Here is a 24,277-nt window from a genome sequence, read left to right as displayed (position 1 = left end):
AGCATATGCTGCGAGTAATGGGGTGGAAACCCATTAGTGAACGGATCTGTGTATTGATGACACGGGGCAAATTCTTCAATTACAGCTTGATCAACATCTACGCACCGACAAACGATAAATCCGACGACGTGAAGGGCACGTTTAATGAATGTCTTGATAAAGCCTATGGAGAGTGCCCAAAACATAACGTGAAAATTGTTATGGGAGACGCTAATGCTCAGGTTGGTAGGGAGGACTTTTTCCGTCCTATAAGCGGGAGGAAGTCCTGCACCATATTATGTTGAAAATATAGGAAGACGGAGAATTGTTTGCTAGTTGGTTGGACGGCCTCATTTGCCCACGCTTTAAGAAGTGGCACAAACAGGAGTGTGTCAATTACCGAGGAATAAACCTCCTTAATTCGGCGATCATTTTAGAGTAGCATAAAAGTAATTTACAATAATTTTTGGTACCAAAATCCTCAAGAAATCTGTAAAATCTGTAAATTTTCCAAAAATCTGTATATCTGTTTATACAGATTCTTGGTCACAGCCTTACCTCAGAAATCTGTAAAATACAGAAAAATCTGTATATGTGGCAACCCTGTTTGTAAGCTTAGACGGATTGAAGCAGAGTGATGCACTCTCAAATTTACTGTTCAATACTGCGCTTGAGGGAGCGATTAGAAGAGCTGGTGTGTAAAGAAGTGGTACCATTATCACAAGATCGCATATACTCTTGGGGTTTGTGGGCGATATCGATATTATCGGGATTGATCGCCGTACCGTGGAAGAAGCTTTTGTGCCTTTTAAGAGGGAGGCAACGAGGATGGGACTCACGATCAATACCAGCAAAACGAAGTACCGTCAACTGGGGGGAAGATGATCATTGAGGGGAAGATGATCAAGTGATGTGTCAGTCAAAAGTGCCAAATTTTTTATAAAATGGTAGTCAACAATATTCTCCGTTCAAGTAATGTTACCGCTAGGTAGAAATCCGAGTTTTTCGATTATAATCATGAAAATGTATTTTGTGGAAGAAAGAGAGAGATAGTCATAAATGACGCTATTTTCGTTTCAAATATTGACTTCGCAGACTTCTTTACGTAGTAAATTCAACATTCATACAAATAACCTAGTGTATTTTGACTACTAGGTCATAATGATTTTAGTAGAGCTGTCTTGATCAACTTCACCCCAAACCAGATTACTCAAAAAATGTGTGATAATTTAATTTATTTTAATAAATGCGAACGCATTTCAGAAAACTAAAGTTGTTGGTTATTGCAACGTATAGCAGTACATGTTTTGAAAATATTTGTTTCGATTTAAAATGTAAACACACATTGTTATTGCATGTTTTGTCTTAAAAATGATCATCTTCCCCCCAGTTGACGGTACCTGGTCGTTAGACACGTGGGTACTAGATTTGAAGTAGTAGGAGAATTTGTGTATCGTGGAACATTAGTGACGTACGATAATGATGTTTCCCGCAAGGTGTATAGGCGTATTGCAGCTGCAATAGGGCTTATTACGGATTTCGTTACCAGCTTAAGTCCCGTAGTCTGCAAACGAAGAAAAAATTCGCGCTGTATACTACTCTGATTCTTCCGGTGACTTTATACGGCCATGAAACAAGAACGTTAAAGGAGGCTGATCGGAGAGCTTTTGGAGTGTTTGAGCATAAGGTGCTGCGAAAAATACTCGGCGGTAAACAGGAGAACGGTATCTGGCGGCGTCGCATGAATCATTAGTAAGGGCTGGACGTTGTTAAGCTTATACAACACGGCAGACTACGGTGGGCTGGACACGTTGTTCGTATTCCTAAAGAACGTAAAGCGAAGATAATATTCAGTAGAGAAGGCTGCGTACACGATGGCTTTTTGCAGTTGAAGAGAACCTGAGGGCGCTCAACGTTCAGGGCGACTGGAAGCGATTGGCCCAGGATCGAGTCCAGTGGAGAAGGATACTCCATTTGGCGTAGGTTCATCGAAGAGCTGTAGCCCATCAAGTAAGTAAGTTTGTTGTGATCGCATTTTATTCTAAGGACCACAAAGAGCATGTCCCACTTTTGAAAGAAGTCGGCACCTTATGGCCTTTCTCCAAGGAATTCTTGTATAACTGAGGCCTTATTCTAGAAATTTCGTGGATTGCTCAGCACACATATAGTGATCACATTTTATTATAAGAACCATAAAGAGTATTTAACACTTTTAAAACCAGTCGAAAGACCTAGCAGACAGTTATGTAGTACTTCAGAGATTCCTAGGATAATGCAGAACATATGTTGTGGTCACATTTTATTCTTAGGTCCACAAATAGCATGTTAAACTTTTAAAACCAATCGGTGGGGTTTCACGTATAGACCATAAGGTCTTTCTCCAGGATTTTTTTTGTATGACTGAGATCTTATTTGAGAGATTTCTTGTATTGCGCAGAACATATAAAGTGATCACATTCTATTCAAAGGATCACAAAGAGCATATACTACTTTTGAAACAAGTCGATAGACCACTGAATACGCATGTAGACCTTTAGGCCTTACTTCATAGATTTCTGGTATGGCGCAGAATGTATGCAGTGATCACATTTTATTATAAAGACCGTAAAGAGCACTTATCACTTTTAAAACCAGTCCGGTTACATGTGTAGTTCTTAAGACCTTACTCCATAGATTTCTTGGATAACGTAGGACATATGTTGTGATCACATTTTATTCTGAGGACCACTACGAACATGGTACTTTTTTAAACCGGCTATGGACATTTGGTTACGCGTATAGACCTTAAGATCTTTTTTCAGAGATTTCTAGTACGACTGAGGCCTTATCTGAGAGATTTCTTGGATGGCGCAGAACATATGTAGTGATCACTTTTTTTAATGACCTGGAGCAAATAATGTGAACACCTTCTATTCAGAGGACCGCAATGAGAATGTAGCATATTTGAAACTATTATTATTTTTTTATAATAATAATTGGTGGAATTAAATGAAGAGTGCTAAACTCATCTTAGACGGTTCAAGATGAACATGATAAGAGCTTCCGAACAATCACATACAGTTGTCGTTGCTGTATATGCATCTACACGTGTATAGGGGCATAATATTGCATTCGATGTTGCTTGCAATATCGTTGCTTACACATGCGCCACGTATCAGGAATCTTGAGCAGATTCAACTGCCCTTCACAACCAGCACAGTATGAAGGGCTGCGGGACGAAAGATCAACAGGATAAAACGTCGAATGAACAAGTTTTAAAAATCTTCAACTGTCGAAACAAAATAATGAATGATATGTTAAGAATATGCTACTGAACTAAAATCTAGAGTCTAAAGGTTCTGAAGCCACCATTTGTGAGGCATGAAGGCTTTTTCTTTCGATAAAGTCAGTTGCTTAATTGCACGAGGATTGTTAGTCTTTCTACGCTTCTCAGATGCCTCCTTCCAAGTTGCTTGGAAGCCTCTTTTTAAGATACCTCCTTTCAAAAGACTTGGAACTCACCTTTTCAGAGGCTTGAAAGTGGCTCGAAACCCTCATTTCGAGAGGTTCGGAGACCTGCTTTCAAGAGGCCCGGAAGCCTCCTTTCAAGAGGCCCGGAAGCCTCCTTTCAAGAGGCCCGGAAGCCTCCTTTCAAGAGGCCCGGAAGCCTACTTTCAAGAGGCCCGGTAGCCTACTTTCAAAAGGCCCGGAAGCCTCCCTTCAAGCGGTCCGAAAGCCTCCTTTCAAGAGACCCGGAAGCCTCCTTTCAAGAGGCCCGGAAGCCTCCTTCCAAGAGGCCCGGAAGCCTCCTTTCAAGAGGCCCGGAAGCCTCCTTCCAAGAGGCCCGGAAGCCTCCTTCCAAGAGGCCCGGAAGCCTCATTTCAAGAGGCCCGGAAGTCTCCTTTCAAAAGGCCCGGAAGCCTCCTTTCAAGAGGCCCGGAAGTCTCCTTTCAAAAGGGCCGGAAGCCTCCTTTCAAGAGGCACGAAAGCTTACTTCCAAGAGGCCCGAAAGCCGACTTTCAAAAGGCCTGGAAACCTCCTTTCAATAGGCTCAGAAGCCCCCTTTCAAAAGGCTCGGAAGCCTCCTTTCAAGAGGCCCGGAAGCCTCCTTTCAAGTGGCCCGGAAGTTTCCTTTCAAAAGCTATCAATAGCCATATAAATCCTATAGGAAGCTGTTAGCCTCCCTTCTCGGAAGCCTTTTTCCAAGCAGCTCGAAAGAATCCTTTTAAGAGGCCTCTTTTCAAGTGGTTCGGAACCTTCCTTTAGGAAGCTTGATATATAAACTAAATTTGTATTGGGAAGTTTCACGGAATAATGAAAATTTGAGCCAACCTCATGGAGAGCCATATATCCCGTTAGTTTTAAGGTTTATTTTTCATGTCTCTTATAAGTTACATTTATTTTCATGCACAGAAAAAAGGGGGTACCTTAATTAATGCAAAAGCTCCATTCATTGAGTAAAATGTAATACAATTGAGTCAAAAGGTAATCAACTTCACCACGCGAATCAACTCAATTTCAAATTTCGGTATTCATGCAAATTTTTATTACAGCCGCTTTATTAGTTGGTAGCTAGTAGATTTGTTTAATGGAAATGTGTCCAGTATCTAAAAGCAAACCAAAATTAAACTAGCATTTACACATGAATCTGGTAATATTGAATCATTGCAACGATGAAATTAGACTGTGGTAGAGTCGACTGTAACGTTCAATCATAAATTATGAGTAACACGGCTACGCAGTCTCATCTAATTGAAACGAGTTTTATTTATCTTCCGACGTTTCGACACGAATCTCGTGTCGAAACGTCGGACGATAAATAAAACTCGTTTCAATGAATTATTGGCAGTGGCTGATTTTCTACCAGCCGCTGTCACATCCAGGCGCTATAGTATATGCGCAAAATAGCCAGCAAGAGTTAACCGCCCGAAATTTGTATGGCGAAAGTCATCTAACGCGGGTTTTCTCAAAATAAGAAACTTATAATGAAAATCTATTTGGTACCGATTATGTAGAAAGGTGTCCGCTACCATGCCTACCAAATATTTTTTGACGAAAATGCTTAATTTTGAGAAATCGAACCTTAGATGCCTTTCGCCATACTGATTTCAGAAAGTTAACTCCTAGTGTGCCGCTGTAAGCACGCTCAAAGCAGTCGATTCATTAGATGAGACTGCGTAGCCGTGTTACTCATAATTGATGAAATTAGACAAATTCCAGTTTTGAATATTACCGTCAACAAGCCATTGCTCTCATGAACAGTCTGTAGGTCAAATAACTAAGTCGTTCGTCTAAGCAAACGTCTTTTATATTTTAGTTTTCTTGTCCTCAAATGCATTAATTCCATTTTACAGACATTTTAAATGGAAACCCATTTGACCCATTGTAACCCCCTATTTTCCTAAAATATAATATTTCGAATTCGTATTGGCTAAGTTTCCCCTTTATAAGCACACTCTTGCTGGTGCTGTCAGGATATGCCAAATGCTCAAGCTCCAGATTGCGAGATATTTATGCTATGTATGTGGTTTGATATCGACACGACAACGTTCTTCCGTTATGTCAGGACTTTATAGTATGTATCGATTTAACTTCAAACGCGAAAATGATGAAATGGATAGTGTAGGGATTTCCAACTATGTATCTCTCAGATTGATAGGATTGTCTAGGTTGTTCCGTCGTTCAATCAATATTAATATCAAATCACAATCCAATGACATTAGGGGCAACGAGACAGTACAGTGCAGAACGATTAATTAATAGTATTTTGAGACAATTCACCAACTCACACAATAGAAAAGAGAAGAAAATTATAAAGATTTTGAATTGCGTTTTTGAATTTAGATTATCATCTAACGCATTCAAATATTCCATGGATACTGGTTCATTGTTTATTTCCATTTTTCGTTTGCATGTTCACAATAATAACCAGTAAAACTGGAGTGTCAATCCTTTATTTCAAAATTAGGTGCGTTTGTATCCAATGAGATTAAAAATAAAAAGTTCCCATGTGTCGTTCAAAAATAGATAGGGTATTCAATAATGGTTTGAACTAGTGAAAATCGTATCATGGTTTGAACCATTTTGAAATCAGTCGAAATTACCATCTCACTAACTGAAAATCAACCTAAAACAGTATGAATGAAATATTTAGGTATACTGGAAGTGATAGAGTTCGTTTAAACTTGCGTACACATTGTTTAAGTAAACAAATAAAGCGAATTAAAAATTTGCACTAAAATCCTCCCACCAGTAGCACAATCTCAAGAAGCTAATAATGGACGCATTTCATGACACAGAAGTGAGATCAATATATAAAAAAAAGCCATTTTTATCTGTAATCGATTGACATCATTGTACAACTGAGAAACAGTTTTAAATAGTTAAAATAGCAACATTTGTACAAGGTAAAAACTGATCATGGTTTGAACTATAATGTATCGTGCGCTATCGTGGTTTGAACTAAAGACACTATATACTATATGTGTTTATAGTGTCTTTAGTTTGAACTAGTAAATGCAGTCATGTTCTACTGCTATCCGCTAGGAGCGCTGCATGCGCCTAGCTGAAGCATTTTGTTTACATTTCCAATATGAAAAAATCGCAATTTTCATATCGATAATTTAGACGATTTTCACCCGTTTTGAGTTACTAATCTAATGCGAGAAGATGAATAGTAAAATAAATTTGCTTTTCTTTAGGTTTCCTCAGCGTTTCATGCATGTAATTAGTATTATATTTAGGAGCTGCTGCCAGTAGTTCAAACCATGGTACGAATTTAGTTCAAACCATGAACAGTGTAGTTCAAACCATGGTACGAATCAAAGTTATGTAATTATTAAGTTTTTTCAATGAAACTATGCATAAATATGTGAACCCAGGATGTTTTTAGAAAGATAATGAACTAAGCTTCCATATAAACTAGAGTTCGCAGCTGTAACATGTCTCTATAATGAAATAAATGAACTTTGTTCTGACGGCTCATCTGATTCCTGCCATTTGGTTCAAACCATGATTGGACCCCAAATTCGAAGCGGTTTTTATAAAAATAGCAAGACAAATTTCGAAGATGTAAAAATGGGATAAAATTCGAAGTTTTTTTTAATATCCTCGTCTTTAGAATCGTGTTTACGTTTCTCGAACACCAAGGCACAGACAAACAGACGTAACACTAGAGAAATTTCCATCGACCATGACTTCAATCACATAACATATGTGTAACTCGGGTAGCAAAAGTTGTACCACAGACAAACAGACGTAACAGCTTGAACATTTTTCTGAAAATTCTATCGCTCAACTCCTCTACCACCATCTTGCGAGCATGTTACACGAAACGATGTTTCGTATGACATCGTCACCAGAAGGCGCTGGAGTGAAATGTCAAACCCGAAGGATTACGACACTAGCGCCTCTAGTTGTGAATTGCGTAATCAATCAAATTCAAATTGATCGTTGAAGTCATGGTCGATGGTATTTTCTCTAGTGTTACGTCTGTTTGTCTGTGGTTGTACCCTTATAACAGATTGAATGTGTTATACGGAACATCAAAACGTCAAAAGATATGGTATAACAGTATTGAATTAGCAAGGGGTCGCGTCTGATTATTATTCACACCAAAATAAGCCAAATATTAAGGCTTAATAATTTTCTAATTGTTTTACAGTTTTGTAACCCAATTCTTCCATATTGATGGTTTAAAGTGTTGATGTTGATGTAAATAATATCTCTGAATAATAAAAATTAAATCGTATCCGCATAACTCGAAAACGGCTGGATGGATTTCCTTCATTCCTTCAGCAGATTCGTTGTCGTTTCCGACGGGCTTATATGATATATACTCATGCGAAAATAATGAGATTCGTATGGAAATTTCGCATGGGCAGTTCACAACGCACACTTTTGCCTACTTTGCAGTAGAACGCCTGCCGGGACGACTACCTAGTTGGTAATAAAATTTACCGATAATGAGGAAAGACTGCTCGTTTTATATTCGTTGATCTTAATAGTAAGCAGCAATGCAACTCTAAACAGTCAACCATTGCAAGCCGAATATACATTGCACTTGCCACGAGTTCATGCGGACTTTATTGACATTTTTGGAGAAGGTTCGAGTAGCACAGGTTCGTCTTAGTTAACGAGTTGGTAAAGTGGCAGGAGAAAGCAATTGATGGAATTTTAATTTGATGTAGGGAGCTATCTTTCCGTTTATTTATAGTTCTAGCAATTACTGCTAGAATATCAAGATATAGGATAGAAAAGGAAACGACATGGCGTATGAGGCAGAAGCAGAGGCAGAGGGTGACGAAATCGAGGTGGTAGAAGAATTTGTGTACTTGGGCTCACTGGTGACTGCCGAAAATGATACCAGCAGAGAAATTCGGAGACGTATAGTGGCTGGAAATCGTACATACTTTGGACTCCGCAAGACGCTCCGATCGAATACAGTTCGCCGCCGTACCAAACTGACAATCTACAAAACGCTCATTAGACCGGTAGTCCTCTACGGACACGAGACCTGGACGATGCTCGTGGAGGACCAACGCGCACTCGGAGTTTTCGAAAGGAAAGTGCTGCGTACCATCTATGGTGGGGTGCAGATGGCGGACGGTACGTGGAGGAGGCGAATGAACCACGAATTGCATCTGCTGTTGGGAGAACCATCCATCGTTCACACCGCGAAAATCGGACGACTGCGGTGGGCCGGGCACGTAGCCAGAATGTCGGACAATAACCCGGTGAAAATGGTTCTCGACAACGATCCGACAGGTACAAGAAGGCGAGGTGCGCAGCGGGCAAGGTGGATCGATCAGGTGGAAGATGACTTGCGGACCCTCCGTAGACTGCGTGGTTGGCGACGTGTAGCCATGGACCGAGCCGAATGGAGAAGACTCTTATATACTGCACAGGCCACTTCGGCCTTAGTCTGAATAAATAAATAAATAAATAATAATGATGCAGAAGCGGTAACAATATGACTATCAAGCTCACTAGACACAGAAGAAGATAAAGAAGACGCACATAGTAAAGGAACTCTCTGTTATTGAGCTAAAACCTTTCTTTCTGCATAACCATGCGAAAAATGTCAAATAAAAGAATCGAATTTCGTTGCCTCAAATAGTTAACATATACCATTGATGATGATGATGATGATGATACTACCATCTATTGTGCCTTGCTACCGATAGCACTGGCCATATCTGACAAACGATTTGATCATGATTATACTATTGTATGTATTTCATCAAACTCCTGTATGAAGGGCCAAAAATGGGTGGGGTGGCTCCATAAGCAAGGGCATTTATGCGAATCCACGGGATGAATAGAGAATCTCCTTCCAGAAGAAAATTCGTACATACAATAATATAGTTTAGCCCTCGTTACCCAGATTGACCCAATAGATGGGGGAGAAGAGCCCGCCCTTTATCCACGAGATGTTAACAATAGGAAGTTGGAATAGTTAACATAGACCATTGGTTTATTAAATATAAAAATGATTACAGTCAAACCTCCATGAGTCGATGTTCCATGACATGTCGGATCATGGAAGCAAATTATGCCATATGAAAACAATATTTTCTGGGTTACTGTGATGGTTCCTCCAAAGAGCTTTCCAAGGATTTTCTATTCCACATCTCGATACTTTCATTATTCGACTGTCAATATCTACTCATGAAGGTCAGTTACAATCTTTATAAAATTATATGATTATTATAAAATTGATTATTGACATAATTCTACGATTAATCTTTTGAAACTCTGTAATTAACTATGAAATATTTTGAACATAAAACTTCGATTTATCATACTACAGTAACACCAAACTTTTGAATGAAGTTTTACAATATTGGTTCACAATATCAGTGTTTTGCTGTTTGACCAATAAATAAATGAAATCAATGTTACAATACAAATTTGGAAACATTATTAGGGGCTGTCCATAAACCACGTAGACTCTTCAGAGGAGGGAAGGGTTTCGAAAAAGTCTACGTTAGTCTACGAAGGAGGACCAAAAGTCTACGTAAACTTTTTTTTATCTTTATTTTTTTAGGAAAACAATTTATACAAAAGCCATGTGCAAAGTTCACTGTTCGATTTTTTTAGGATCTTCCCAAAAGCTTTTGCAAGACTTTATCGAAATTCTAATGAATTTCACTGAAGTAATAGTCTGAACTACGGCTTAAAACTATATATTCCCAGGAAATTCTTCTGTGCTGAGCAGGAAAATTCTACGGAGTATTCTATAAAAATTTTCGAGAAAATTTCAAAATTTCCACTTGGATTTTATTGCAATTTTTTTTTTAATTTTCCTCGTGATTCTTTATAATTTTCAAAATTTTCGCGAGAAACCCTTCACTGGAGATTTTCTGGGAGGTCCCCGGTATTTTTTCTTAATTGCGGAATTTCTTCGGAATTTTCGCGAGGAATTCGGATATATAAGCGAAATTCTTCGAAATTTCTATAGGAAATTCTTCGTATATTTTAGGGCAATTTCTTCGGGAGTACTAATGCAAATTCTTTGGAATGATCGATGGAAAATCTTAGGAATTTCCAAAGAAACTGTTGAAAATTTCCACGAGAAATTATTTGAATATCCCACCAAAAACTCTTTGAGTTTCCGTAAAAAAATGTTTGCCATTTTTGTAAGAAAGCTTTTATAATTTTCTTGAAAAATTATTCGAAATTTTTACGAGAAATTCACCAAAATTTCAACTGAAAATTCTCTATAATTTCCACCGCAAAATATTCGGAAAAGTCTTTGGAATGTCTACAGGATTTAAAAAAAATCCTCAGGAAATTGCTCCAAATCTGCAAGCAAGAGCGTAGCGTAGCGTAAATTCCACGGGAAATATTTCGGAATGTCCATTTAAACTTAAAATTACCTTGGAAAATAATTCTAACTTTTCACGGAAATTCTGAAAATTCTTCGGTTTTATACAAATTTGAACCGGCGTGAATAATTGTAGGTCAGATGTGTGACAGATTTTAAGCAGTGGCGCGCCGATGCAAAAGTGTCGGCAGCGGTGGTGCACACCTCTAGGAGGAATCGAATTCAACAGAAATTGAATTAATTGACTTGGAGGTTTGGTTTCAGGAGCAGTGGACAGAGGATTAAATTTGATTTCGATTTTGATTGTACAAACACATATATTTTGTAAAATTTGGAAAAGTCTACGTAGACTTCAAGGGTGTGGGGGAGGGGTTTCGGAAAAGTCTACGAAAGTCTGCAAGGGGGTGGGGGGGGTTGGGAAATTTGCAATTTCTGTCTACGTGGTTTGTGGACAGCCCCTTACCAGAATATTATCAAGCAATTTGTCAAGTTATTCAAACTAACCTGATGCTCAGTTACAGCGTATTAAGTAAATTAGTGTTGAATCAGCTTTTCAATTCTCAAAATGATCAGAAACATCGTTAATATAGTTCATTGTTATTCCAAACTAAAAACGTCTCGCGACGCCGTCCCGCGAGTTTGCTTTCGTATACTTGGTTAATGATTTAGGTTAGAGGATTTACATATATTCAACATTGCAGTCTATACGGTATAAAAGTATTAACAAGAATGACATCTAGTCAATAATAAACTGTTTGGTTTTTTTTCTCATTTCATTTCGCAACTCATTTTTGCAACTTGTGAACCAACATAGGTGTATCCCTCGCCATCCTTTTGAAAAAGCCGAAAACTGCATATTTAAAGATTAGTTTCTAATGTAGAACAGTTTAAATGACATCTTAATTAACACTTTTTGAAAAAACTTCAATTTTCTTCAATTCATACACAAGCTTATTTTCGATACTAGTAATCGGTAGAAAAAAAAATGTTATAAAATCGCCTGAAAATAGCTGTTTTAGATAAAGAAAATGTCGATATTGATTTTATATCTTATCCAGTGTTGTGAGAAGCGCAGAAGAGATTTGCTTTCGGATATTATCTCCCATTTCTCGATAATGTTTAAAATATATGCATGCTAAAACTGAATTTCTCCACACATCGGTTGTCTATCCTGACCTTTGTACTCTTTGAAACAAAGTGTTCTAATTTTCTGATCATATGGTATTTGTTTACATTTGAGAATGACAGAACGATGTTCCCGACGGTCGTTATAACAGTTTTGGCCCACCGAAAGAGGGTCAACTTTTTGATATGGATTTTGTTCGAAGATCCACTTATGTTATGTGTCCATACCCATACAATTTTAATCATTGCTGATAATATTTTTAGAGAATGTAATCAGCTGTTTCAGATGTTCCTTGAATTGTGTGCTTCGTAAGACTGTCAAATATTTATGACACCCTGCTTTTTTAAAGTTCTGCAACTAGATTCGTTATAAGCTCACGATAATGTTGAAATCAGATGTAAAATTATTACGTAGCATATAAAGGACCCCACGTATGTGCTTTGATCAAAACATATTAAAATTTTAACTAAAATATTACAGAAAATCAAACGAAAAAAAAATCTTTTTTTTGTACGTACTATCGAGGTAAAATGTACGTACAATCGAGGGTACGTACTATCGAGTTATGCCTGTACCACAGAGAACAGACATAGATGCTCGAACAAAATTTAATTAGAAACGTGTGTAAAGATTCAACGCAGGCTGTCCAACATATAAACTCAATCTCACTAAGCGATGGCGTTGGCATACATTACATAAACAATGTAGTGCTGCCACCTAGGAGCGAGCCTAGGAGCAATTCGGAATGAACACTAGCGCTGAAAAGCAAAACACGGTAAATTTTAAACATATTTATCAGTACACTAGCACCGCACAACGTAGGCATAACGACATACTTTAAAATTACCCGTACAAACTTTTACACAACCACGCGAATGAAGATGAACGTCTGTTCTCTGTGCTTGTACCTATGTGTTGACTGTTGCTATTAGGGGAAGGTGGGGAGACTTGATCACTATCTGCTTTATCGAGAAGTAAAGTAGTTTATAGATCCTCTAGATGAATGACCTTTATGTGGTGAGTTATTTTTTGGATTGACAACCTTATTTATTCTGCAGGGTGGTTTGTATGTTTTGACCTTCCAGAAGATTTTTATATGGGCCACGCAAAATCTGAACAACTTTTCATAACAATGACCAAATGCTTTCGTTTTTTCACAGCACTAAGCCATAAATATGCTTAATGATCTGTATACTGATGAAAATGTCAATATTCCATCACAATTTTAGGATAATTGGATTTAAAGTTATTGCCTCAATATGGGGACACTTCTAGGCCAACATTTTAAAAGGGCGTAACAGCCAAAATTTATTCTTTCTGATTCTTCGTCTACATATATAGCTATATATGTAGACTAAGAATCAGAAGGAATCATTTTTGGCTGTAACGCCCTTTTTGAAATGTTGGTCTAGACTTGATCATCCATTAATCACCCATACACAAATTTGGCGAAAAATTTCAAAAAATATGAAATTAAATATGTTCTCAGGCTTTTAATGTTTTGTAAATTTGACAGATTTGATGAAGGGTTGGCAGGAAAAAATATTTATTGCATAGATATCATAGAAAAGGGATCAAGCCACCCCAATTTTTAAATTTTTTTTCTTTTTTTTTTGCGGCCCGCCACTCACCCCCACACCAAAGAGCTCGAGATTTCTCTGAGCTCCCTGGTCATGGTCGCATCTAATTGCCATTAGCAAACATGTTGATATTTATAATAAAAAAAAAACTTATGGTGGGAGGTGTGACGATACTAAAAAAAGAAATTAAACATTAAAACATTGCATGTGCTGTCGAATACAATAACAAAAATCGTCCATGTATACGCACAGCAATTCAAAAATCGATTGTGTATCAATAACAACAATAATTTAAGGACTATCATACATCATTCAAGTTGAATACTATATTTCTTAGAGAGTCTGTGTGGAAATCGCGTATGTTTATTTATGTTTGGCTGTGATACATTGGAAATCAGAAAAGGGGATCAAGTCTCCCCAGTATCACAGAGAACAGACATGGATGCTCGAACAATATTTCGTTCAAAACGTGTGTAAAGATTTAAATCGCACCTCAACGCAGGCTGCCCGACATCAAAACCCAATCTCACTAAGCGATGGCGTTGGCATACACTACATAAATAATGAGGAGCGAGCCTAGGAGCAATTCGGAATGAACACTAGCGCTGAAAAGCAAAACACGGCAAATTTTAAGCATATTCATCAGTACACTAGCACCGCGCAACGGAGCCATAACGACATACTTTAAAATTACCCGTACAAACTTTTACACAACCACGCGAATGAAGATGAACGTCTGTTCTCTGTGCTTGTACCTATGTGTTGACTGTTGCTATTAGGGGAAGGTGGGGAGACTTGATCACTATCTGCTTTATCGAGAAGTAAAGTAGTTTATAGATCCTCTAGATGAATGACCTTTATGTGGTGAGTTATTTTTTGGATTGACAACCTTATTTATTCTGCAGGGTGGTTTGTATGTTTTGACCTTCCAGAAGATTTTTATATGGGCCACGCAAAATCTGAACAACTTTTCATAACAATGACCAAATGCTTTCGTTTTCACAGCACTAAGCCATAAATATGCTTAATGATCTGTATACTGATGAAAATGTCAACATTCCATCACAATTTTAGGATAATTGGATTTAAAGTTATTGCCTCAATATGGGGACACTTCTAGGCCAACATTTTAAAAGGGCGTAACAGCCAAAATTTATTCTTTCTGATTCTTCGTCTACATATATAGCTATATATGAAGACTAAGAATCAGAAGGAATCATTTTTGGCTGTAACGCCCTTTTTCAAATGTTGGTCTAGACTTGATCATCCATTAATCACCCATACACAAATTTGTCAAAAAAATTCAAAAAATATAAAATTCAATATGTTCTCAGGCTTTTAATGCTTTGTAAATTTGACAGATTTGATGAAGGGTTGGCAGGAAAAAATATTTATTGCATAGATATCATAGAAAAGGGATCAAGCCTCCCCAATTTTTAAATTTTTTTTTCTTTTTTTTTTTGCGGCCCGCCACTCACCCCCACACCAAAGAGCTCGAGATTTTTCTGAGCTCCCTGGTAATGGTCGCATCTAATTGCCATTAGCAAACATGTTGATATTTATAATAAAAAAAAACAAAACTTATGGTGGGAGGTGTGACGATACTAAAAAAAGAAATTAAACATTAAAACATTGCATGTGCTGTCGAATACAATAACAAAAATCGTCCATGTATACGCACAGCAATTCAAAAATCGATTGTGTATCAATAACAACAATAATTTAAGGACTATCATACATCATTCAAGTTGAATACTATATTTCTTAGAGAGTCTGTGTGGAAATCGCGTATGTTTATTTATGTTTGGCTGTGATACATTGGAAATCAGAAAAGGGGATCAAGTCTCCCCAGTATCACAGAGAACAGACATGGAAGCTCGAACAAAATTTCGTTAAAAACGTGTGTAAAGATTTTAATCGCGCCTCAGCGCCGCAGGCTGCCCGACATAAAAACTCAATCTCACTAAGCGATGGCGTTGGCATACATTACATAAACAATGTAGTTGTGCCACCTAGGAGCGAGCCTAGGAGCAATTCGGAATGAACACTAGCGCTGAAAAGCAAAACACGGCAAATTTTAAGCATATTCATCAGTACACTAGCACCGCGCAACGGATGCATAACGACATACTTTAAAATTACCAGTACAAACTTTTACATAACCACGCGAATGAAGATGAACGTCTGTTCTCTGTGCCAGTATCCCCTATTGATCGGAAATGCGCATTATTGAAAAGGAATCGGTTCTTTTTAGAATCACAATATTATACAAGAGAAAGTTGATCAGATATGTACCTACTAATTTTTTTCAAAGTACGAAACATAACTGCTTGGCGACGGCAAAAAGTTAGTATCGGAAGGATCACAACACAAGCGCGCATAGGATGGAGAGGAGCCATTGATTTTTCCACAGAAAATTCGATGAAACAAACCAAATTCCTTTTTATTGCTTTGTTTTGAATGGGATGGAAATAGGAGCTGTGGGATGAAGAGTCGAACCGTTCCCCTACTTCTTAGAAATTTGAGGCACACACCGTGTTATTTTTCGTATCTTTTGTCACTTCCGTCACCTTTGCGATTTCAAAGGGTTTTTAAAGACATAACTGTTGTAGAAACAAAGATTTGCATTGCGATAGAAATAATGATGAAGATTTCCGGGCTTTCCGTTGAATACTATTGCGAGTACTGTCTTTTGAAAACCGATATTATTTTTCACCCTATCTGAAAGCGATAATAAAAAGCGCTAGATAAAATCTGAAGCTTATATCAATTTTCATTTCTATGTTTGAAATCTCGATTTGTGCAATTGCACAACATGTGAAAGATGTAGTTCGAAATATGTATTGGAGAGATACCGCTACCTTCCTTCCGATGTTATCTTTCGTTGCTAAATAGGAAAAGCACCCGTCTAGCATACTGGGGTCGTGGAGTCAAACCCCACCGAAGAAAGTGGTTACCCTCCAATAAATTTTTCGAACTAAATCTTTCACATGTTGTGCAATTGGACAAATCAAGTTTTCAAATTAATTTCCAATCCGGTTGGTCAATAATAGGAAAGTATAGGCAATTACCATTGATTGAACTCAATGTTTCTTTTTTATTAGTTGGCCGGGCAGACGTTTTTCTGCATAGTGGTCGAGTGTAATGTGAAACCGCCCATGCAAAACTCCCATATAAATCCAAATTTAAACGTTTCGCGATTTTCTCAACTATGCTCGAGTATTTCATATGAAAAAGTATCTATAAACCCGTCGGAGATGGATAAGAACAAAATGCTGAACAAATGAAGAAAATCCATCCTGTCGTTCTCAAGTTATCCAGATATGAACACTATCCAATTCATTTACGGGGACATACAAATTTACACAAATAATTCAATATTCCAAAGAGTGGTAATAAAAATAAATGTGTCAATCTAATTTTCACTTCGTCATCAATTTGATTGCCAAATGAACTTCCAAAGAAGTTTCCAACCCAGAAGCTTTCAATTTACTTTTGCCCACCTTTTGCAGATCTCTGACTCTATTCCAGAATCGATACAAATACAATTATTTTGTTCCTGATGTTATTCAAAGGCGAGGTGAAAATATTGAAAAGTAGATTTATATACATATACAACACTGCTTCACCTCCCACGTATTTCGTTTGCCTCATTCAGCTAATGAACATAACTAATGACTAAATTAATGGGAAAGTTTCGCATCCCGCTCAATACGATATTTTCGCTGGGTACGATCTGTTATCTGCCAAATTACAACCCAGCAGCATGAAGACAGTTCCCCAATTCAAAGTTCACATCAAGCAGGGATAATGGTGTAGGTACTTACCGTTTGCTTCCTTGGCATTGGAGAGGACCGACGCCGGAACAGCACCGGCAGCCACCATGGCAATGCCTAACCCAAGCAGCAGCGACATCCGACTCAATCCGGGGACACTACTGCCCCGGATGAGCCGTCGCTGGCCCGGTGGTGGTAACGCGATGCCGCTGTTGAGTTTCATTTTCACTGATGACGCGAGCAGTCACTTTGGTTCACGATAATTTTCCACTTCACCCTGCGATCAAAAAGCACACGTTGGGCGTGATTAGATATTGTGTTCTATGTAGTTATGATAATACGGTACTCATGCTTCTGCTCTATGTTGGGTACACACGTGGTATAACGGACAACAACAATTTGATGCGGGCCAAAATAATATGTGAGGGTGGAAACGGTTGTTGCTACTCATGTTTCGACATATTAACATATCGAATTTGGAGCAAATTTGGTGTTTCAGAACGGCCAGATAAAAAGTAAAGAACATGAAACATGTCATAAAGTTGGTTCGGTAGCTTAGCTACAAGTCAATACATTTTCATACAGATGTTTTTAATAAAATTTCTCGGGATAAGCAATATCAAATGCTAAGGGTATGTAGGTAGTAGGTAATTCCTTTTTTATAGTTTGGGGTGTACTTCAATTAGTATTCTTATATAGTTGCGAAAAGGAATGAAACGATACCACTAAGGTATCGATACTTTCACTTTAAAGTAGTATTGTATAAAAGTATCGATTATTAACTTATCTCCAGAGGTGTCGAGAGTGTATAAAAAGCTGTTAAGCTTTATTTTACGTGAAAGTTTCAATATGTAAACCAATTTCATCTTTAATCATTAAATATATTTTTCTGTAATTTTTTATTCACTTTCCTAAATATGGAAATGCTTCTTCATGTGGACTATTGCAACACAACTGCAAATATTAGTTTAAATCCGAGATGACCCGAGATGATTTAGTCATTTACTATCGAGTTTTGAGGAAATTCAAAACCGATATAGTATTGAGTAAAGTGACCATTTTTTTGTCAATCCGGGACACTTTATACATTATTTATTTTTTATAGCATATATATTATTTATAACCTTCAACACCCAGCATGATGCAAACTATTCGGCTACTTAGAAACGATATTTTTGAAATAAGAAATGATCTACAATCTTGATTTCATGGTCGTGCGGTTTGCGGCGTAGGTTGTCTGAGCGTATGGTATAGTATGTGATGTGTATGTATGTTGTGTATTATGAGCTGAGGGTTCGATTCCCACTTCAGTCGTCGAAAATCTTCGATGAGCAAAACATTTTTCACTGCTCTATTTGATGTTTTCCGTTGTCCTTCATATTATGTAAAGTGTTCAGTCTGGAGAACCATTATTGGATGAAGACGGTGGAATTGTTTTTTTTTTCAATCCTCGACTGCTTCAGGCGTTTTCCCGATTTTACAGATCTTTCAAATTTATGGATGCTCCAGATTTTACACATTTTCTGATATCCCGATTTTAAGATCCAGATCTTATTTATGACCTAATCGTTTCAGAATATTTTCACATATTTTTAATTCCGTACACCAAACTAATGTTCGATATCCCCACATTCTCCAAACCCTTAAGGCTATTTAAATGCTTTTATATTCAATAGATTTTCACTGATTCCTAGGATTTACTACGAATTCCAAAGTCTCTCGGATTCACAGATTCATCATGGAATGCGTGACGTTTTCCAATTAGACTAAATTCGGGTCTTTCCCGCATAATATGAGACGTCTGGTTTAGAGGTGTGTGCCGCCGCCGACAGTTTTTGACACGCAGCCGCCGCCGACATTTTTGCATCTACGCGCCGTTTAAAATTTCTCACGCTGCTGATCTATATTTTTCCACGCAGATTCAAATTTGAGGAAGTCCGCAGAATTTTCCGTGGAAATTTCGAAGATTCAGTCGAATTTCCGTAGAATTTCCCGAATGATCCCCACATCGCCACGTTGGAACTCCAGAGAATTTTTCGTGAAAATACCAATGATTTTCTTGAAAATTACCGTTGAAATTCCGAATATCTCTCCGTGAAAACTAAGAAGAACTGTGGGTGGAAAATCCTAAGAATTTCTTCCTGAAATAGAATTTTTGAACCTAGGAGGCTCGTTTGTGTGCCTTTTCGTACCATTTTGGAATTTGACCAGCCGAACCTGCTAGAAGTTTATGGAGGAAGAAATGTGATTTACCTGTGGTCCGTGCGTATTCGATTCAAAAACTGTGCTTGGGTCACGTTGTTGCCCATGGCCTGCTTGTGCATATTTCAAATTCGAATAAGTTGCGGCGCTTGCGTATATCGACTCACATGGTGCGTATAGTCGATAAAACGGATGATACATGATAAGGTATCACACTTGCTACACACTTCCAAAAGAGAAACATAAACTAACAATTTATACCACACAGTTTGTAGTAAGTAATTTGGCCGAAGACCACAAAGCCGAATATGTAGTTTGACCGAGCACATCATTTGACCGAAGTCCATCTAGCCCAAAGATATGTATTTGGTCGAAAATGTCATTTGGTCGACGAGCCTTCCCTGTTTAAAATTTTTCCCAATGAACTTTCAAAGAATTTCTAATGGACAATACATAAAACTTCCCATAGAAAAATTTTACGTTGAAATACCAAACATTTTTCGTAAAAATTTCATTTATAAATTCTAAATTTCAGTGAAACAAGGTGTCTACTAATCTGTAAAAATAAAATTCCCTTTTTTTCAAATACTCTACATTAATTTTCAAGTAAAAACAAACGTGCTATGTACAAATTTTTGCAGAAAAATAATCAATTCAAACAAGTAAATATTGCGAAACACGTTTTCAAAAGAAATTATTGGTGGTCTCACAACATTTTTTCTCGTTATCTTTTTCTTCTTATTGGAAGCATTACATATACCACTAACAAATTGCCACCTCTCAGCTTAGTGTTAATGTGGGAGGGAGCTATCGATACTACACAGCAAATTAAATATATACTATCGTCGTGTAACAAGAAAATTTTCGATAAGAAAAAACAATCAGCGTAGGCGCCACCTGAAAAGACCATTTTTTTGCGTTTTATTGTTGCCTTAAAAAAATGCTTGCCGAGAGTTTCGTTTTCGACTAGCACTGACAGCTAGATTTCGGCTCGGCACACAAACACACAAATTTTTCGAATCTGTTTCTCCCTCCCAGGTGTTAATTAAGCACTTCCACAGCTGCTAACTGCGAGGTTTATCTAAGCCGAGTTTCCATCTTTGCATTCGTATATCGTGAGGCTAACACGATGATACATTTATATGCCCAGGGAAGTCAAAAAAAATTCCGATCCGAAAATTTCCTAGACCTGATCGGGAATCGAACCCAACCTTTTGCATGGTTTTGGTTTATGGCCCTGACTCGCGAATTACTTTACAAAATCTTCAAGAAATGCCTTCAAGAATTCTTTCGCAAGTTCATCCATAAATTGCTTCAATCATTCAATCAAAAATTCCTCCAGGTATTCCTTCGAAAATTCATAGCACAGCATAGTTACGGTGTCCTTCGTAAATTGGACACTAGTGATACTCATATTTTTCTCCAATCAGATTACTATCAGAAATCAAAGTGGGTGTAATCCTTGATTTTAATCTAGGACAAAAATCACAAAAGCATGAGGATTGCTACTCCTGGCCACGCCCATCTTCACCGTAACTTGGGAGGGGAAGGAAGTGTTGATGTGGTACTTACTTAACGAGAGGCCACCAACTTAGCGACACCCTAATAAGTACGACGGAGTTGGATAATGAGGAATGTATTCGTTGGGTCAAGATTTGCCTGTAGCTGACAATGTGGTAGATCGTGGTAGATCCACCGTAACACACCACGCAAAAATTTCTCCAGGAAATGAAATCAGAAATTCCTTCAAAAAGGGCATTCCAAGAATTGCTTCGCAACTTTCCTCAGGAATTCGTTCTGAACATCCTCCAGAATTTCTTACATAAATTCCTTTAGGGTTATTATTATTATTACCAGACTAAGGCCAGAGTGGCCTGTGCTGCACATAAAAGTCTTCTCCATTCAGCTCGGTCCATGGCTGCACGTCGCCAACCACGCAGTCGGCGGAGGGTCCGCAAATCGTCCTCCACTTGATCGATCCACCTTGCTCGCTGTGTACCTCGCCTTCTTGTTCCCGTCGGATCGTTGTCGAGAACCATTTCCACCATTCCATTTTCGCGGTGTGAACGATGGATGGTTTTCCCAACAGCTGATGCCACTCGATGTTCATACGCCTCCTCCACGTACCGTCCGTACCCCACCATAGATGGTACGCAGCACTTTCCTTTCGAAAACTCCCAGTGCACAATGGTCCCAGAGTCGAATCTAGCAAGACAAAAATGTTTGCGCCAAAACTATTAGTTTTAGATATATAGTGCCTTTGGGAAAAAAAATTCATATTTTTTGACGTTTTTTTTTCATGTAGTGAAATTAGGGTGGTACCTATATTTCAGAAGTTCATAATATCAACTTTTTCATTTTTCGGTAAAGACTTGTGCAATGTTACTTATTTCCTTACGAAAACCGTTTTTTATAAATATATTTTTATGTATTGATTTTTGAGGGATACTTTGTATGGACCACATTTAGAACTTCTAAAGGCACATCTTTTTGTTAAAGACCCATGGACCTATCTCGTTTATTTATCAAGTTATAGCCGTTTTTCGATTAAAAACATATTTTTTTCAAAATGAAATAAAACGCTTTAAACAAAAAACGCTCTCTCAGTTTTCCCACCATAAACGCAGAAAAGTGCGAGCTTTCGAATAGAACCAATAGATTGAAAATCGGTTTGCTCCATTTTGAAATATACGCATATGAAAAAAACATGTTTTTCATACAAAAACTCAAAAAACTATTTTGTTATAAGAGATAGATCCATGGTTCTTTAACAAAAATGTGCGTCTTCAAAAGTCCTAAAAGTGCTCGGAACAAAGTTTATGCGAGAAATGAATGTATAAAAAGTTATGTGAAGAATACCGATTTTTAGGGACCGCCCTAACGTATTTATTAAAAAGCCCATAACTTGCGAACCATAAGTGATAGAAAAATGGTTTCTTCGGCAAAGTTGCTCAAAATTAATTGCTCTACAACTTTGTGGAACATTGCACAAGTCTTTACCGAAAAATTAAAAAGTTGATATTATGAACTTCTGAAATATAGGTACCACCCTAATTTCACTACATGGAAAAAAATCGTCAAAAAATATGAATTTTTTTTTCCAAAGACACTATATATCTAAAACTAATAGTTTTGGCGCAAACATTTTTGTCTTGCTAGATTCGACTCTGGGACCATTGTGCAGTGCGTGTTGGTCCTCCACGAGCATCGTCCAGGTCTCGTGTCCGTAGAGAACTACCGGTCTAATAAGCGTTATGTAGCGACAATACAAGGCGTGATTTGTAGACGGCCCTTGAGGTATCCCAGGCGACCTGGTAACTTGATGCGGCACTTATTACAGTCAGATCGTGCCCTGGTCAGGATAGGGCCGGTGAAATCCCAGTGGATGGTGACAATCCAGTAAAGTGCAGGCCAAGTACGGCGGAGGTGTCTCCTATTACTAGGACGGAACGAGGGTACCACGTGGCCGGCTGTTTGGATGGGAAAGGCAACTACGAGCGGTACGGGATCGTCGGTGGAAGGCCGTGGTTCTCGTTGTCTTCCGTGGTTCCGAGATCTCCTTGACTCCAAAAAGAACCGTTTTTGGAACTAGCTTCGAGGTCAGTCCTTGTTCTACTCCCCGAACCCTCCTTCCTCCTCGTTCCTCCTAGTTTTTTTTTTCTCCCTTTCCAATTCGCCCCGGAGTTCGTGTTGTCGCGAGGAATTCGCCTCGATTGATTTGGTCCGTCAGTCAGGGGTGTGAGAGGCGTTAGTCGTACATACACTATTAAGCCAAAATACTCAAATAAATTGAAGATGTATGTGGGTATTCATGGTTTAAAAAAATACTACGTGCGAAGTCTTACAATTCTTAGTTAATTCTGTATGGTACTGAAACCCGTGCCAGCTCGTTGCCTCATTGGTACCTTATACGGTAACAAAGTTCCCCCCGGAATAATTTAGAAAATCACGCTAATAATTCCTAGGACACGCCTTGAATGATTTCTTTGGAAAAACATCCGAAAATTCCTTCGAAAATTGAAAAAGTTCCGAAAGTTCTTCAAGAAACTGTCTTGAAATCCTTAATTATTTTGTTATTTTTAAAATATTCTTGAAGAATAAAAAAGTTTACAAGCAAAACCTAATTGACTACCAGAATAAATTCTTAGCTTTATTTAGGTATTGCTTCGAGAATTATCCAGGAATTCCTTTGAAGCTGGTTAAACTTTTTTTTTTAGATCGGAACAACGATCCATACGTGTTCAATTATTAAATTGTTTGATTTTTTTTATGTTTGAAATTTCCCTGATTGTGTCAGAAAGTCTCTGATAATTCCAACCTTTTTCCAGGTTTTCCAGGTAGTAGTCAGTTTATGAAAATTCTGGAAAACTTCTCGTCTCCGCGGAAAATTTCTGGTGAAAGCTCCAGCATGTTTCCCGAAAAAATTCCTCAGAGTCTCCTGCGGATATTCAGAAAATTGTGCAGTGTAAATTTGTCATTTTGGAGTACCCAATAGGAACTTTCCGAGAATTTTCCAAACAATTTCCTGTACAAAATTCAGAACAATTTCTCATGAAAATTCTGAAAAGTTTCTCATGTAAATTCCGAATAATTTTCCGCTGAAATTCCAAACAATTTTCCTTGGGAATTGCAAAGAGCTGTAAAGTAGTTCCTGTGAAAAATTCGAAAACAATTTCCAATAATGAATGGAAATGGAAAAATTTACATAATTTTCTGGAAAAGATGCTCCCGTTGATGTCTTGAAAATATCCCGAAAAAATGGAAAAAGATCTTCTAGAACGTTATTAAAAAAATCACCGATTCACGC

General features: G+C 37.9%; 1 protein-coding gene across 3 annotated transcripts in view; it reads right to left on the bottom strand.

The window, feature by feature from the left end:
* The window catches only part of LOC134216389 (uncharacterized), a 320,788-nt gene that overhangs the window by 293,459 nt on the left and 3,052 nt on the right, over positions 1 to 24,277 (bottom strand). For all 3 annotated transcript variants that reach the window (XM_062695288.1, XM_062695287.1, XM_062695289.1), the window contains exon 2: positions 17,320 to 17,545. In XM_062695288.1, coding sequence (XP_062551272.1) covers positions 17,320 to 17,491 — 172 coding nt within the window. In that variant the 5' untranslated portion in view covers positions 17,492 to 17,545. The remainder of the gene's footprint in view (positions 1 to 17,319; positions 17,546 to 24,277) is intronic.

This window comes from Armigeres subalbatus, chromosome 2 (genome assembly GCF_024139115.2).
Source record: "Armigeres subalbatus isolate Guangzhou_Male chromosome 2, GZ_Asu_2, whole genome shotgun sequence".
NCBI classification, from domain to species: domain Eukaryota; kingdom Metazoa; phylum Arthropoda; class Insecta; order Diptera; family Culicidae; genus Armigeres; species Armigeres subalbatus.
Note: the sequence above shows the minus strand (reverse complement) of the source record. Positions and strands in the feature narration are given on the sequence as shown.